Source organism: Aureobasidium melanogenum, assembly GCF_000721775.1.
Source record: "Aureobasidium melanogenum CBS 110374 unplaced genomic scaffold scaffold_7, whole genome shotgun sequence".
Lineage (NCBI taxonomy): Eukaryota > Fungi > Ascomycota > Dothideomycetes > Dothideales > Saccotheciaceae > Aureobasidium > Aureobasidium melanogenum.
In genome coordinates this window covers 658,760-676,389 of record NW_024470059.1, presented here as the reverse complement: position 1 = coordinate 676,389, position 17,630 = coordinate 658,760, and the positions used below count along the sequence as shown (strand labels likewise).

The 17,630-nt window shown below is 50.3% G+C and overlaps 4 protein-coding genes across 4 annotated transcripts; 2 read left to right on the top strand and 2 right to left on the bottom strand.

Moving 5' to 3' along the window:
• Positions 1-50: 50 nt before the first annotated feature.
• On the top strand, positions 51-903 carry M437DRAFT_46067 (uncharacterized protein; the record flags this gene model as incomplete). Its single annotated transcript, XM_041021201.1, has 2 exons — positions 51-282; positions 335-903. The coding sequence occupies 2 exons, from the start codon at positions 51-53 to the stop codon at positions 901-903; spliced, it is 801 nt and encodes a 266-aa protein (XP_040880971.1).
• Positions 904-1,246: 343 nt separating this feature from the next.
• Positions 1,247-4,290, bottom strand: M437DRAFT_46252 (PigN-domain-containing protein; the record flags this gene model as incomplete). The annotated part of the gene is made up of 2 exons (XM_041021233.1): positions 1,247-4,062; positions 4,119-4,290. The coding sequence occupies 2 exons, from the start codon at positions 4,288-4,290 to the stop codon at positions 1,247-1,249; spliced, it is 2,988 nt and encodes a 995-aa protein (XP_040880970.1).
• Positions 4,291-11,812: 7,522 nt separating this feature from the next.
• On the bottom strand, positions 11,813-15,570 carry M437DRAFT_46255 (uncharacterized protein; the record flags this gene model as incomplete). The annotated part of the gene is made up of 7 exons (XM_041021235.1): positions 11,813-11,975; positions 12,081-12,321; positions 12,371-12,653; positions 12,719-13,361; positions 13,412-13,698; positions 13,753-14,320; positions 14,375-15,570. 7 exons carry the CDS (start codon positions 15,568-15,570, stop codon positions 11,813-11,815), a joined length of 3,381 nt encoding a protein of 1,126 aa, XP_040880969.1.
• Positions 15,571-16,320: 750 nt separating this feature from the next.
• Positions 16,321-17,447, top strand: M437DRAFT_74519 (uncharacterized protein; the record flags this gene model as incomplete). The annotated part of the gene is made up of 2 exons (XM_041026250.1): positions 16,321-16,669; positions 16,729-17,447. 2 exons carry the CDS (start codon positions 16,321-16,323, stop codon positions 17,445-17,447), a joined length of 1,068 nt encoding a protein of 355 aa, XP_040880968.1.
• Positions 17,448-17,630: the final 183 nt, after the last annotated feature.

The following is a 17,630-nucleotide window of genomic DNA, read 5'->3' as shown; positions in this document are numbered from 1 at the left end:
CCATGGATAACTTTAACGCTCCTTCCATGTCTCGAGCTGGACCTCAGCTCATGTCCAATGGCTTTGGTGGTCCTACAAAGCCAGCCTCGGTCTCTGCGCCCATTCAACCAGAGCCCATGCCCGATCTCTTGACGCGTGCCTTTAACGAAGCTGTGCGTCCCTACACTAACCGCGTCGAAGAGCTCGAGAATGAGGTTGCCGACCTCAAGGCCTGGGTTGAGCAGCTCGAAGCTCAGAGAAGAGAGGTTCACGCATGGATTGACAAGCGTGGCTTGAGACCTGGTTAGCTTCCACTCACTCTCTTTCTATGTGTGCATGCGCTAACTGTACCTAGATGTTCCCCCAAGCATTGCTCAGCAAATGGATGCGTCCAACCCTCACAACCCGACGGCCGCAGCTTCAACCCTGAATGCTCAGCTAGACCGCAAGATCACCATTGTCAACTTCGACCTGCACCGCCTTCAAGACGATCTCAACGATTCTCTGCCCACTCCCTCCTTTAGCGCCTGCATGCTCAAATTCCTCCCCGACATTGGTCGTCTGGCTGCTCTACCTTCTGGACCCAAGTTTGCCTTTGATTTGCTGCTCAAGTTGGGCGGTAACCTCAACTCCCACGGTGGTCTCGAGAATGGCGATGAAGAGGACTTGCGTGAGCGTAGATCTTTCTATGCTCGTCTTGACGAGGCCATGGTTGACATTGTACGTGGCCGTTTCAGAGAAGAGGGCGAAGGTTGGGGTGTTGCCAGAGAGATCAAGCGCATCGAAAAGACTGGTGCCTATCTCCGCAACTGGGGTGTCGAACCTTACTTCCCTCAAACCCTTGATGTCATGAGAGAGGGCTCTGGCGCTGCTGGTACATCCGGTGTCTACCACGGGGGTGGTACTCCTCCTGCCTATCAATGAGCAAGTGGTGACAGATGAATTCGGCGTTTCTAGCTCTTACTGGACCTTTTTTCTTCTTTTTCAAACTCATAATACCCCTTCTGTTTCAACTTGCTCAATGTCAAAAAAAGAATATGGCAATGATGGCATGACCTTTTTTCCTTAATGTACAATCTTTCCTCTAGCACAGCTTTCTTTGTGCAATCATCAAACGGCGGGAACAAACAATTCAATAGCTCTAAATAGTGTATCGAAGAACAAATAAACCACCAATAGTGCCTTGGATTTTCTGACATGATGAGATTGCATTTTATTATACATGAATTCTATAACTTCCGAGATATGCTATGACAAGGGTGTGTATCTATTCTGTCTTGACACCATTAATCTTGCCATTACTCGAGGGAGCCTTGTCAATTTCGTCATCAAACTCGATGCCACGAACAAAGGCTTCGCTGACCATTTCGAGACCAGCAACAAAGACGCAAAGTGCACTTGCAATGACAAAGACACTGATACTCTCACCGATCTCGAGCCAACTGCCCTCGTCACGCACGCTCCAAAAGAATCTTAATGTCAACCAATCTCCGATTGCTATGACTAGTGCAAACAGGGCGCCAGATTTGAGTCTCAGACGACGTGTCAACAAGCCAAGGTTTGCCGAAACTAGAGCAAAGGGTGCAAAGATCTTGAGAACGAGCAATGCACCCTGAGAGAAGGGGTCAAAGACGGGGATGAGGCGAGACACGGCGTCCAGACTGAATGAAGATACCGAAGCAATATTTCCTGTGCTAAAGAAGGCGGATTGCAGCAGGTAGAGGAAGAATAGAGCGATGCGAGCGTCGGCCAAGGTTAAGGAGCGATATTCGTGCTTCCCAAGAGCAGTCGCACGATCTGTAGATGCTGCCAAGGCAGGTGCCAAAGGGTTGAGATCGGAGACGGGGCTTGTGGGTGGAGATAGAGAACCTTTGTTCGTGAAGGCGCGGTAGATGCGGTGTTCGAGCCTGACCCAAGTGATCAAGGTGCAGCTGAAGGCAAAATAGAATAAGCCCTCGTAGCTGATGGTTAGGATGATGAACATTGGACCAAATGCCAGAAAGACGACCATTAATCTATGAAGATAGTGGTTGTTGGGCGAGAACGAGTGGGCAAAAGGCAAGATCAGAGACGATACCAGCACTATCCAGCCAGTGACCTGAGCACCCAGGGGCAAACCAGTCTTGGCCTGTAACGAAGCTACACTTGAACGTGTGACAATCATTGCCAATCCAACAAGGCCAATTTGTACACCAGTAAGAATTCTAGAAACCTTGTCTGCCTTTGGTGCAGCGAGACCAGATTGGGTCGATCCAGTTGTAACGAGTACACTCTTCTCGAAGGCGATATATAGAACACCAACCAAGAGCATGAGAGAGCCGCCCATGAAGATCAATCGAGCGTCTTCGACCTTCAGGGCAGGCAAAACGGTAAAGACGCTCATGGAAGCACATGCCAATGCCCATGTGGCAGAAATGACCCAGTTTTGACGCAAGAATCTGGGTCCGTATGAGATGGGCCAGAAGATGGCCAAGAGGTAACAGACTGTGTACATCTCTCGATGATAATAACTCTGAACCATGATCTCGAGAACTCCAACAAAGACGAGCAGATTGAATCCGAGGCTCAAGAAATCCTTGCCAGAGAGCTGTTGAGAAAAGACAGCTTTGGCCTGTGAGAGCACCTGACGACGGGCAACTACCTCCTCCCAAAACATGACTGGAAAGAATGCATATGCATAGTAAGTCCATGGAGAGGATTGAACGAGTAACAAGGCAAGCAGTGCAACGAAGATGCTAGAAAAGACGGTCGTAGTCGTTGTTGATCGACTCGCGTCAACCTCTCCATTAAAGACGTGTTGATCCAGAGCAAAGGTGAATGCAAATGCCATCCAGCCCAGATATCCCAAGGTGACTAGAGCACGCAAAAAGAGCCAGTCATAGGTTTGAAGATATCTCAATCCCTGTAAACCCATCTTCATGAGAGCGTCAGAGTCTTGAATTGCCTGCTCATATTGTCCCTGGCTGATGTGACTTTGAATGGCATCTAGACGATGATCCGGAGAATGTTGATCATCGGCAAAGCCTGGGAAAGGCCTGTAGCGAAGCACGGTAGTCTTCTTTTGGTGTTCTTTGATGCGATACATCTCGAGGATTTCTTGAGCATTCACCAACATTGCTTGAGCCTTGGTCTGCTCATCGGCCGATAAAAAGGCCAATGGCAACTCACCTACCGAATTGACAGGAAAGGGAAGACCAGCAAGGTATGCCATGAGAGTAGCAATATCTGCTTGAGCGACATCGTTGCGTTGGACGTGATCGAGATGCCAATCAGAAGAGAAACCATCCTCGTGGCCAGAAGCTAGACCAGAGGATACGGTGACGGGTTTGGCGACTCCAGAGCCCCAGGCGATCAATGGGGTTCTGGTATTGTTTGGATGTCCATCACCATGACTTCCCCAATCACTCATACCATGATCGGCAGTGAAGACATAGGCAGTCTTATCATCGGCGTAGAAATCGTCAATCAGAGCGGTAATCTTTTGGACGCCTTCATCGACAACCTTGATGTTGTGCAAATACTCTCGAGAGTAGGGGCGGTACGAGTGTCCCGTAGTGTCCAAGCCCAGAAGATGCAAGAAGAAGACGTTCTTGTCTTGTCTCAGGCGTTGATTCAGTTCGGAATCCTGACTGGCGCTTGCAAACAATTCTTCTACTCTTTCAAAAACCCAAGTGTCCAAGTGGAGTGCATCTTTGCTAAAGTCCTCCTCTTCAGCACCATACATGAATGCATCCACTCGACCAGGAACTGCGCCCTCTTGAAACATGGGCAGAATATCGGGGCTACCCCAGCTCCAGGTATGACGGCTACGATTGAAGACGCTGTCAAAATTGACAGGGTTTAGCTTCCAACCCGTGGCGACGGCAGAAACATCTTCGTATAAGCCAGCAATGAGGGCGACATGACCAGGTCTAGACTCGGTAGGGACACGAGTATGCGACACACCGAACGTGCCATGCTCGAGAACGCGCGATCGCAAAAAGGGAGCAAGGGGACGCGGTTCTTGCCAGTCGGGCTCTTGTTCGGCGCCAGGGGAGGGATTGGGGAAGTACTGGAAAGCCTTGTCTGCTCGCAATCCATCACCTAGTATGTATCAGCTATCGGCCAATCTCACGGCAAGGAAAATCGCATGGTCGTACCGACAAAGAGGACGAGTCGTTTTGCTGGAGCTTCTTTTTGGTGTGCTACGCTGTACTCGCGCATGCCACTGACAATCGGACTGACAAAGTATATGTCAAAAATTGAGTAGGCATATATCAAATGAAAGGCTACTGCCACGGCGAGGAAGCCTAACCTCCCCATGCGAGCCATTGTTGGTTGTTCGAAGATCCCCTGAATTGACTGTCGACTGTGACGGAGGCTTGCTGCATGCTGTTTTTCGACGACGACGCGCCGCGACGCTACTCTGGGGAAACGACTTCAGCCAAGAACATGTCAAGCACCTTGATGTCCGTCGACCACGACTCGGACACAAAATCAACGTATATCAATTGCGAGTCTTACGGGGAGATCCCAGGTCCTTGAGTGCTTGCCACACATGTATTGCTTGGGTGCTTTGTTGTTTCGTGTTGACTATGCCGATCGCATCCAGACTGCTTTGGGATCAGTAGACGAGGAATTGAAATACACAAGTCGAGTCAAGGCGGACGCACGAGAAAAGACGATTCAACACATCAAAGTATCGAGAAAACCAAGTAAAGCATACTAGCCTTGTGACACCCACAGCTAGACATCCACACCTAGCTGTATTGGTCATCAGAAAATATACCAGGGTCGCCCCATGAACATGAGCAGAAGTTTGCGTCCACCAATTGCGAGTGTGCCCTAACACGACTCTTCTACGAGACGTACAGTACGGTTACAATATTGAGAATGCGATCAAGTCTCCGAGTTCAGCAAGCCGTGCGCCTGTCCTTGTCGCTTTGTGACCTCGCATCTCGTTGCCACGTTGACGAATTGCCGCATCGAACATCCTGTATCACCGTACCGGCAATGGTGAAAGCCCAGATGAAAGCCCATGGACCTCCAGTCTTGCTCTCACATGACTCAAGTGTGACGCTAAACATACACAGACACAAGGCATTCTGGCCGAGTTTTGGTGGAGGCTGAATGCTTAAAGTATATCGAGCTGAAAGAACCCTTCATGCAGTTTTCGATGACAAGTTGGCTGTGGTTTGGTCGATTGTGGAGCGGGCTGTTTCATGCCATCTTAGTGCGCCCGCCGAACTGCAGGGTCACAAAGCAACACAGAACCACTCATCCTCCGTAGAGATGCCATAATTCATCCTGTTATTTTTTACGCTTTGCAGGACGTTTTGAACACCGTATTTCTGCTAGGAGTTGGATTCATGGACCAAGACCTAAATCACTACAAGCTGATCCCCTGAATCAATAGAGCAGCAAACGGTTCAGCTGGGACAAACCTTTAATTTCAATTTGGCGCAGGAGACCCCAGGGCAAGCGTTAGCCACAGTAACAGAGCCTGGAGATGCTAACATGGAACTGGACTGGTTCGCGTCTCGGCTTGATCGTGTGGCTTGAAAAGGCTTGGAGAAGTGGAGACTTGTTAGCACACTAATGTGTATCAAACGGGGATTACATAGCGGGAGATCTTCTGATGCTTGCGCACGCGTCTCATCTGTAGAGAGACCCACCGGCACTGCGATGACGACAAGAAGGGAGTTGTTGGGCTTCGAGGACCACCTTACGATATGTATTCTCTAGAGCAAAGAGTACCTAGGCGTGCGGCTGTATCAGGTGTTGCGGTATAGAACATTGAACAAGCGAGGTAGATACAAGCAAGCCGAGCATCGATATTGGAACTATTTTGAGCGCGACAGAGGGTGTCATGATTGGTGGTGGCTTCCGTTAGTCTGCGGAGAGTGATGCACCAAGTCTCAGGTACTTTGCTGATTCGGGAAAATTATCAGCAGTCGGAGAGTTTGGCAGCCGCAACCGAAAGGGCAATCTCTTGTTCCCCTTCCCTTCTTCACGTCTTTTTCGAGTCTCGACGTCGTCGCTTTCTTGTCCGCTGCCGCACCATCTTTTCCTACTTCTTTTAACGGTTCCATATTACTGTGCATTGCGAGCTTTCTCAGTCAACGCGCGCGCGCGACAGCCCGTTGACCTTTCGACTTTCCACCCCTTTTGCCAGCGGTACTCGACAACGGCTTCCGCAGCCCCTCCAGCACTCTTGTTTTCTTTCTCACATCTGACCGACATACTTTCTCTTTTCACGATTCTCACAAGAGTCGGGCCCACCTTCGCTTAATCAATCTTCGCTGGCCTTTTGATTATCCTCGTCTAATATCGTGGTTGATCGACTTGTCGCCTTGTTTGATCATCCTTTCGTTCATTCATCCATTCTCTTGTTCTTCTGGCCTCGGAGGATTCGACTTATTGTCCATCAACCATTGTCGTTGTCCTCTTGTGCGCACAGGAATACTCTTGCTTCACAGAGCGCATCATCTCCACCACTTCAAGTGCCTTGTCGTTTGGCATTAGTTGGTCTTGCTTTCTTTGTGTCGGCACGTCAATTCCTTCTTTGTTGACACGAGCGCCGCTGTGACCGTTGACACATCGTTGTTTCCCGCCACGCCACTCGTAACTGCTCTTCGCGACGCCTCTTTGTTTGCCAACGCCGACCCCTTACACTCATTTTATCACGATTGGCTTGGAAGGAAAACGATGTTCTAGTGTTTCAGACACCTTCATCTTTTCACCTCCTCTTCCCTCTTGTTGCCAAAACACCACGGCCGTTGCCCGGTCTTGTTCAATATCTTGTAAGTCGCATTTGCTTCCCCCCACTTCAACACCCTGGCTCCTTGCATAGCAGCCCGGTGCTGACAGGACGTCCACAGAATATTCTCCTTTTGGCATTTCTTGTCAAGTCCACTCGTTTATAAACGCGCTTTTGACACCCCAAGTCACACCGCCTGCAGATCACTGCTTGTCACCTATAACTCACGACTCAAAATTCGATCGGCAGCTAACCACAGGCCAACATGAGGACGTCTTCTGCTGTCTGGGCTGCCGCCCTGGCAGTGATGTCTGTCCAGGGTCCTGTACTAATCACCGCCGAGGCCGCCCCCGCACCTCAGCAAGGTGCCGGTCCTGGACAACAAATGCGATACTACTTTCCTCGTCCTTTGAAGAGACAGAACGCTTTGCAAAACACGACCAGCTCCTCTACCTCTTCTACTTCTTCCTCGACTTCGGAAGCCCAAACATCAACACCGAATTCATGGTTCCAAGCAATCTCTTCCCTTCTTTCCGAATCCCAGGATCCTTCTTCGACATCGTCGTTTGATTTCCAAGATCTCTTCTCGACCGCTTCACCTTCTACTGCGCTGGACGCAGCAGCGGCTGCGACCAGCGACTCGACCACAAGCTCTGACGATTCTGTGACTACTTCCGCCGATACCTTTGTAGCATCAACTGGCTCGTCACCCTCTACTACGATCCTTCCCACTGCATCTTCGGATTCAACCACGTCGTCCTCTGCTGAGAGTACTGTCAGTTCAGCGTCATCCGAGACCCAACCATCTACACAGTCTTCGGTCGTGGCCTCTTCAAGTGCTGTCGCACCGACCGGTAATGTCGCAAGTGAGACTGTTGCACCGACCATCGCATCTTCCTCGACAGTTGCGTCTCCTTCCGAAGCTTCTCCCGCTGTAGCATCTACTGGTGGTATTCCCTCGGAAGTTGTTCAACCCACAATCTCATCTACGGCCCAGTCGGTCGAGTTTACCGAGGCGTCCACTTCCCAGAGCGTTCAGTCATCTGAAGCCTCTGTGGCCTCGACTGGACAGGTCTTCTCCGAATCTGTTCAGCCAACTGCTCCATCTTCCACAGCCTCAGTCGCATCAACTGGCAGCCTTCCCTCAGTGGTCATTCAACCCACTGCCTCGTCTACCGAAAGTGTCGAAAGTACAGCCTCTTCGATTGTTGCCTCTACCGGAAATGTTATCTCGGATACCGTCGAGCCTACTGCACCCTCCTCTGTTGCTTCGACTGGTGGTATACCAAGCGAGGTCGTGCAGCCAACTTCTAGAGAAACATCAGCTGAAAACATCCAACCGGCCTCCAGCGACTCGTCACCACCTTCTTCCGTTGGTTCGACCGGAGTCAATATTGTCGAGTCGGTCACACCTACCGCTTCAAGTACATTGGCTTCTGTTGGTTCGACCTCTGCTGTTGGATCCACCGGTGCAGTCCTTTCCGAAACCGTCGAGCCAACCGCAGCCGCAACTTCTTCTGATGTTGATGTTTCAGTCCAGCGACCTGCCTCTACTGGTGGTGTCGTATCCGAATCTGTTACCCCTACTGCTTCGAATTCTGATGATGTCCAGACGGAAACTGTTGTTCCTGTCGCTGCAGCATCTACAGGTGCTGTCATTCAATCCTCTGACGAGGTCCAGCCTACTGCCAACACTGCTTCATCCGGCTCTGTCATTCAATCCTCTGATGAGGTTCAGCCTACCGCCAACACTGCTTCGTCTGGCTCTGTCGTTCAATCTTCTGACGAAGTGCAGCCTACTTCCTCGCCAGACAATGCTCAGTCATCAGTCGCTTCTACTGGTGTTGCCGTTTCGTCTGCCGATGAGGTGCAGCCTACTGCAACTACACAAGATTCTAGCACCGCTGCATCTACTGGCGGCATTCCAGACATTGTCATTCTACCCACAGCTTCCTCGACTAGCGGCTCACAGTCATCAGACTCGAGCACTGGCGGTGGCATCATTGTCGGTCTTTCTACATTCCTAAATGGAGGCTCGCCCACCACTTCAACCGCAGCTTCTGCTTCTGTAACTATTGGTGGCGAGTCGAGCACTGAGACTGCCGTGGCCGATCAGACTGACGCCAACAATACCACCGTACCCGCCACTTCCTCGACAATCCCTCTCCCTCTCTTCGCGACAACTACTGGTGACTCTACCGAGATTCTGTCCACTGGTACCGCCTCGATCGAGAGCTCTACCACTCCCATCATCCCATTGCCCATTGGTATCACCACCTCGGACGGTGGTATTGCTAGTGCTGGTGCTACTGGTACCGCTGATGTCCTGTCAAGCATTGTCTCTTCAGCACAGTCAGCCCTTGAGACTGGCATCTCTTCTTTGGCTTCTGCTGAGACAACCGACGCCACAAAGACTTCGTCCGATGGACCCACCGCGACTGGCCTTCTGGGTGGTGTCTTGTCAGGCATCGCTTCTTCTCTCGACTCCGAACTCTCTAGTGTAGTGGCCACAGCCTCTGACAAGGCCATCTCATCGTCGCTAGCCTCAGACTTCTCGAGCCTCCTCTCGAGTGCTTCTGCTTCGTTCGCATCTGGCACCACCGCTTCTGCGACCGTAACGGATGCTTCTGCAACATCTACTGGCGCAGCCGAGAACACCACTGAGGCTCTCCCTGGTTCCGTCACTGACTCGAGTTCTCTGCCCGCCGTCACAGCTACTGACAGCTCTGTCTCTGGCACCAGCACTTTGCCTGCATCGCAAATTACTGCCTCGGTCACCAATGGTGCAAACACTACTGAGAGTGCTACAATTCCTCTCCAGTCAACCCTCTCTGGAGACATCTCGGCCACAACTTCAGCCACGGTATCCCAAGCTACTAGCGACATTTCGGGTACCGCCTCAAGTGATGCCTTGACGACGACTGCTACGCCTGGGACCCTCATCTCTGTACCTGCAAACAGCACTGCAGCATCTCACATTGATAGCAGTCTGACCTCGGCAACCGCTATTGGTAGCACTGCTGCTGACAGCACCGCGATTGGCAGCACCGCTAGTGGCAGCACCGCTACTCCATCTTCTGCAACAGAGACCGCCATTCCATCTACAGACAGTATCATCGTCAGCAGCGGAACAGCCATCTCTGCTACAGTCGCTCCTACAGGTGTTTCACCTTCAATCACCTCCTTCACGGGCTCCACTTCTGGCACGCTTGTGATCCCCGTTCCGGTTACGACTCCTCCATCATCTCTTCTCTCGTCCATCTCTTCTGTCTCGTCGTCAATCGCCTCTTCCGTCTCTGCATCAATCTCAGCTGTCGAATCATCTCTTGCTGCATCTGCATCAGCTTCGCAAGCATCTAGTGTTCCTTCCTTCTTGCCCAATAATGCCACCATGACAACTTCTGCTGCGATTGGCATTTCGACATCTATCCCACTGTCGAGCGGAACAACTCTCGACGTGTCTTCTGGCGGTGATTCAACCACCGCTACAGCTACTTGGGACGTCAGCTCTTCTTCATCTATGACAGTTTCGAGCGGTGCTTCAACCACAATTATTTCAGAGGCTACCGCAGTGTCTGCTACTGCCGAAAGCAGCGCATCTTCAAGCCTTTCAAGTGCTACTTCGACCGCTGACACCATCGTGCCGATTGGGTTTGCCTCCAGCACCGAAGCGTCGTCTCCTCCATTGACATCAGTAGTCCCGACTACCCCTGCATCTCCAGCTCCCACAGCAGCATCCACCTCTCTTGCCTTTGAGCCATCAACCAGCATTGCTCCTACCAGCATTGTGCCAATTGGAACCAATACCTATACAACAATGCCTATAGAGACTAGCATCTTGTATCAACCTTCAGAAACAGCGACTACTTCGACTGCTTCTCAGGCATCTGGTATCCCCTCATCAATGCCTCGTGTCATTCAACCACCCGGCGGCATGCCCTCGGCTCCCGATAATACCACCCTGATCCAAGTTGGTTTCACTTATGGTCTAAACTATCCATTCGTAGTCTCCACTGCTGGCTCTGCAAACCAAATTTTCGAATACCTTCCTTCTGGCTTGGCCTTTGGTCTCAACGTCGATGCAGCCAAGGTCAAGATGTACGCGCTGCAGCCTTATGACACTACCCAGTCGTTGCACTACATCACCACCTTAGCTCTTGTATATGTTCCATCCGATGCAGTCAACCAGTTGCAGCTCGATCTGCACACCTCGGTTGCTACCCTGTACAACAACCCCGATGCATCTACCAAGACTTTGATGGGAATGATCAACCCTGCTATTCCCATGATACCTGGTGCCAATGGCATGAGCAACAACCAAGGAAGTGCAAAGAACCCATCTGGCTCAGACACCACTTCTGATAGCAATGGTGCACCTCTTGGTGGTGACTCGAGCAGCTCATCACCCGTCAATGGTACTTCTGTTGGTATTGGTGTTGGAGCAGTCGCTGGTGCTGCCGTTTATGCCGCAGCCATGGTCTACGTTGCTCGTCGTTACAAGAAGAAGCGCTCTTCGCATGCTCGCAGCAGCAGCGTACCATACACTGACGCAAGGGGCGAGATGAGTCAACGCAACAGTGCAGCAAATTACTTCATGTCGGGAGGTCGCGGTCGCGTGACACCTACTAGCGGTAGGGGTAGTCGCCAAAGTGGAAGTAGCGCCAATGGCCGCAGCGTCAGGGAACAAGGCATCAGTGCTCCTGTCCTTGCAGGCAACTCTCTTGGCTGGAACTAGATGATGATGCTATACCTCTGACGATTTCAAGGATAACTATGTGCGATCACCTTCTCCTTTCAACAATTTTCTGTTTCCTTTATACACCTCTTGTTTACATTTTCATGTTCACTAAAGCGTGTTCGTTTTTGCTATTGTCATTGTTGTTGCCACTGTTAAAAAAATTCGAAGACTACTTCACTTCTTGTAGATTAGCTTTCACACCGAACTCTGGTCAAACCCTTTTAAGTCAGAATAAATGCAATTTCGTTGGGCAACTCAGATGAACCTCGCGCTGTGCGGACTGCTGGCACTCTTAAAAGGAATCAAATAAGTGGTGAATAACATTAGAAGTTGATGTATGTAAGAAAGATCAAGAATCAAGTCCTGCCCGGAGAGGCCCTTCTGTCCAGCAAATGGTCAATCCGAGGCACTAGGTCCACGATCCTGAACGGCTTGGCTATGGTGTCATCCATTCCAGCAATAATGGCATCATTCGTCTGTTCCGGTCTCGCATTTGCGCTGATGGCAATTATAGGTAGCCTATTGCAGACCACGCTGCTATTGTCATCAGCATTGCTACTGCCTAAGCTCCAATTGCTTCTGATGGAACTTGAGCTGCTTCCTCTCGAAAGTCGTGGCCTAGACTTGATGCTACCATCGCTGTTGCTGCTGGTGAAGCTGCATTGTCTTTCCCATTCTCGGATGCGTTTTGCTGCAGTCAGACCGTCCATGACGGGCATGACTACATCCATCAAGATGCAGTCTATCTTCTCTCGAGTCGGGTTGGTAACAAAGTCGAGTGCTTCTTGACCATTGCTGGCAACATGTACTTCATAACCATGTTTGATTAGTTGCTTCTTGAGCACTCTTTGATTGAGAATGTTGTCTAGTCATGATCAGCCTTTGCTGAACAGTCAGAGATGGCCATGCCTTACCTTCCACGACAAGTAGTGTCGTCTTTGTGCATAGTTTCAAGGTTGCAGTCGACTCGACAAGTATGCCAGAATCGGCCTTGGATTGATGGCTCGAAGTCGAGTCCACCTTCACAATCTGCTGCACGTGCGGTGCATTGACAAAGAATGCAAATGTGCTTCCTTGCCCAAGTTCTGCTGAAACACCAATTTGTCCATTCATCAGTTCGACAAGCTGTCTTGAGATGAACAAACCTAAGCCAGAGCCTCCGTATTCGCTAAAGGTCTTGCGAGAACCCTGAGCAAACTGTTCAGTTGTTAGTGCTCACATACTTGAGGGAGAACGGAAGTTTTGGTCAGATGAAATCTCACCCTGGTAAAAATGCGAGCCTTCTCCTCAGCAGACAATCCCCTTCCAGAATCGGTGACGGTGAACCACAGATAAAATTCGTCCTGACCCTCATACACCGTGTCATATATAGATTCTTGATTGTGAAACGAGTCAACCGGTAGATCCAATGGTCTAACACTAGAAGCACCCATGGTAACCTTGATTCGACGAGAGCCAGACTCGTTCTTGGTGAATTTGATCGCGTTAGAGACCAAATTAATCAAAACTTGAAGAATTCTCCCAGAGTCCAGGTTGACTTGTTCCACGTTGTTTTCGCAGACCGAAGAATCAGCAACAACTTCCAACGTGACACCGACTCTTTCAGCCTCAGTCTCAAACATTTTGCGTATACTTTCAAGGAGACTCATGGCGAAGGTCGGCGAAGGATTAATCTGCAGTAGCTGAGAATCGAGCTTTGAGAGCGAAAGGATATCGGAGATCAGGCGTCGTTGATGCTCGGAACAGTGTGAAATGGTTTCGACGGACTCATTGCTGCTTGATATATGGTTAAGGAGACAACTAATCTTGTCATCCAAGCCTGTCATCCTGCAAGTAGCGAGGTCTTCAACCAGCTTACGCATCTCAATGAGATTGTCATTGATGGAATCTGTACAATGAATGACACTACAACTCTATCAGTTTAGGTATTCGAACAAAAGCCAAAAGCAACTCACGCTGATAAAGGGTTTCGAATCTCGTGACAGACTGTGTCATAAAACATCTCCTGATTCTTTCTCGCCTCAGTTGCCTCCTCAATGCGTGCTCGTTGCATCCTCGCTTGGTGGCGTATATGCGACTGATCAATGGTGAAAGAGATGACCCTGATTACCTTGCCAGTGTCATCACATTCGGGTAGTGAAGTCACCATTATTTCTGCAGGTCCTCGAGGTTCACCGTCCGCATCGTACCAAAGTCTTTTTAGTCGTAGATTGTAAACCACCTGCTCTCCACGTAGCATTGCCTGAAGTAATTTGTTAGCAGATAACATCAAAAGAATGTAAAACTCTCTACACACCTCCCAGCCTTGTTTTGCAACTTCTAGATCATCTTCATGCAGCACAGATGTCCAATCAATCTGATCAAGCGGCACACGTGCGTATTGCGATACCTCCCACCATGCTTCATTGGCATACTGTACTCCTTTGGTGGTGTCCACAACCATGCATCCAAAAGGAGCAACCTCCATGCATCGCTTGAACCTCTCTTCGCTGACTCTGGCTTTTTCTAGTGCTTCGGCGCGATCAAGAGCAATCTTCTCGCTCTTCTTTTGATCCGAAATGTCAGTGACTGCCCCAATGATCGTGGTGACGTTTCCATCCTTGTCCTTGATCGGTTGACAAGCCACAAGCACCCATTGACCTTGTTCAGTGCCATTTCGATATCTCAACTCGAACTTTTGCCACTCGCCATTTATCATGGAGTGCCAAGCCTTCAAAACCGTATCCACATCCGCTGGATAGATGAGGTCAAGGAACTTATGTTGTACGTGACTTGGACAGTCTCGGGGGTAGCCACTCAGTCGATAGTAACATTCATTGGCTCGCGCCAACTCTCCCGTACTCTTATACTCAAAAAATCCTATGCTGCTCCATGTCAATACGCAATTGAAATAGTCCTGCGAGAAGGAAAGAACTCACTCGACCTCGTCAATCACAGTCAGAACCTTGTCGGCCAAGGTAGTTGCCATTTCTGCCTCCTTTTGGCGAAGTGCAAGTTCCTTGGCAAGCAAATCCTTTTCTAATTGATTTTGCCTGGCATTCTCTTTTCTCCGAAACGTTGCCTCCATAGTCGCCACCAGGGAATTTACGGCATGAGCAAACTCACTTTGAAGCTGCCCGATGTGTTGCTGATGAGGCTCATCGAGGAGAGTCCGGGTTGGCAAACCAATCAAAAGCAAGGCTTCTGCATCTTGGTGCTTGGTGAAGCTACTTGGAAGGACTGCTGCTTCTGTACACATGTCGCGAGTGCCACGATGCAATGATCCCTTGGCCCATTCCTCGGGTAATCGTTCAATGATGACTTGATCTTTGGTTACAATGGCTTGTTTGAGAGGCTCCAAGTTGGGTTCTGAAGTGACGATATGGAAACTGGGCGGAAAAGCGTCGTCCAAAAAGTCGCCTACGGATCCCTCAAGATGATAGATACCTGTATCCGAATCTTCTTTCTGTAAACAGCAAGAGGCTTTTGATGTCCTAGTAGAGTATATCGCTGCTAGAGGAAAATCTTCGGGATGTCCAGAAAGGCTTTGTAGTATGAGTTGCCATAACGAAGGTAGATCACTTGCTGTACTCCAGATTTTAGACAATTCACGCACGGTCGAACGCCTCCTCTCGCGCAAGTCATGATCCGTAGTGTCTTCAAAGCACAAATGAAACCCCTTCATGGGTGGTGGTAATGTTGTAATGTCGAGCCGGAGGTGAACATTCTCTAGTTTGCCTTGATTCAACATTGGTATGACAAAGGAGGGGTAGGCGTAGGTGAGTTGCGAGGTCGCAGCGCCTTGTCTGTGTGCAGCCATTTGAGCTCCGTGATTCTGCCATTCCTTCACACTGTCCAATGGTTGGCCAAAGATTTTGGGATGAAGATCTCGAACCATTTTGCCGTAAGCCTGGTTGTAAAGTAAAAGATTTTCTTCTCCAAGTACCAAGCATTGTGGTCGGGATGCGGTCATGACCAGGTAGAGGACGGTGGCTATCTCTCGAGGCCAGGATGACATGGGCCCGACCGAGTAGTGTTGCCAATTCGTCGTTCGTACGAGTTGCAAATGTGCACTTATCGAAGCATCTCCCTTCTCGAGCAGCCGTAGTGTCGGCTCAATGTTGTTGTCTTCCATGATGTCTCAATAAGGCGATTCAAGGGATAATGACCGAGCAGAAATGTTCATGGGTACAACTTCCTGGCGTCTTTGACTTGTTATGAGAGACGTGTAGGCGTGCCTGCAGTATTGGGCTTGTGGTTCCTGTCCAAGGGTTTCGTTATAGAAGTCTGCTCTAACAGAGCACCAAGAGTCGCCGATGCAAGGACTTCATCGAGGGCAGGAACAATGGATGGTTTTCTTTGGGCAATGGGTTCTAGACTTATTGTCTTAGCGGGTGACCATATTCATAACGGTCAACGATGCCTTAACGAAGATTGAATTCGGGCGGCCGTTGAGTACTAGTCAAGACGAGATAAATATCAGGGCTCTAGAACTCTGGGGAGTTGATGACATTCCATTTTCGGCAACGCCAGGACTGATTCGACGAGTTTTGGTCGTTATTGCACACGGAGAAACTCGCCGGATACACAGAGAGACCATACCGTTACATGAACGTGAATAGAAAAGCGGACAGTCAACGTGACATGGGAAGTATCGAAGCTACTTCAGTGATTATGGCAGCATCAACCCGCCAGTGCAGAGCGTGAAAGCCAGTGTTGGGTGCCGCTGTTATGGTCAGAGGAATGTTGGTACCAGACGTGGATGACAGGTGTTGGCAACAAGTCGAAATTGCCAAGACCAAAGCTAGGTACGTCAGAGCTGGAAACATTTGACAGACGCGTCTTTCTTCTACAACACGCTCCCAAGTCCCCATCATCAACGCAAATGGCTTACAGACGCTACGATTCGACCGTCGTCGCCACATCGCCTCTTGTCGATGCAGACGCGTTCCGCGCGCCTTCAGAACGCACTGCCATGGCAGCATCGTCGGCATCACCCCTCGACGAGGCGCGCGAGAAGCATGCCTCGCGCCGTCTGCCCACCTGGTTCGCATACCCTCTGTCCATCATCCTGAGCCCGGCTCTCAGCGCCCTGCTGTACAGCTTTGTGCCAGACATCATGGGCGCCCCGCTTGCTGCTGTGAGCCGCAGCTTGAACGAGCCCTGGCAAATTGGTGCTCTGCTTGCTTGGAGACTGCTTGAGATTACTCTTGGCTGGTACTGCCGCCTTGATCGTCAGTACACACATCGATGCATTGTCTACTTGCCTTCGCTGACACAATCACCGCTCCAGACTTTGACTTTGTCCAACTCGCCGGCATGGCCAACGCCCCCTACTACACCCTCTTGTACCTCTTCTTCGGCATTGGCTTCGAGCCTGTTGCTCTGGCTCTCGTCATTGACATGTTCTCGTTGTGGTTTCCCTTCTGGCTCTTACGCCCTCTCAACTACCACAACAACCTGCGCACCCTGACAACTCCTGGTACCATCAAGGATTTGGCTGTCGACAAGACCATCCAAATGTACATGACCGCTTTCGCTGCTTCCATTTACTCGGCCCTTGTCTACCTCAGTCTGGCCTCATGGTTGCCCGTCTTTTTGATCAACACCTTCGAAGAGGTCTTTACCCTCGACTTTGCTCACAACGCCGTCTTCCCTGTTGTCTTTGCTGCCTGCTTGCCCATTGGTTGGGCTGCCAAGGACTTCCTTTTCAGCACTTCCATCGTCTATGCTCGTGCATTGCCTTCCGAGTACAAGCAGTTCGACCCAAAGACTGCCTCTTTCGCAGACACTCTGATGTGGAACCTGGGCGTTGACCAGTATTCCACCAGAGAAAGTGTGCTGTTCAGACGCACCTTCTTGCTCGCTGTCTTTACTGCCATCCACTCCTTCATCAGGGTGTTTGCTACCGTCGAGGGTGCCACAATCTATGGAGCCGCTGGTTGGTCTGCCCTGTGGAGTATCGCTGCACTTGCAACTGGTACGGGCTTCCTCTACATCGGTGACGCCTGAGCTAGATCATGCGAATGGTATTCAAGTTCGTCGACACATTTACTAACTAAATCCTCATCTTTCTGATTTGCACGTTGTCTGCAATTGTCTTCTTTGACCCCTTCAAGATCATGAGACTGTTAGTACAATACACGCGCCTCTACCACTTCCACGCGCCCGGCACCAGACAACGCTTTTTTGTGT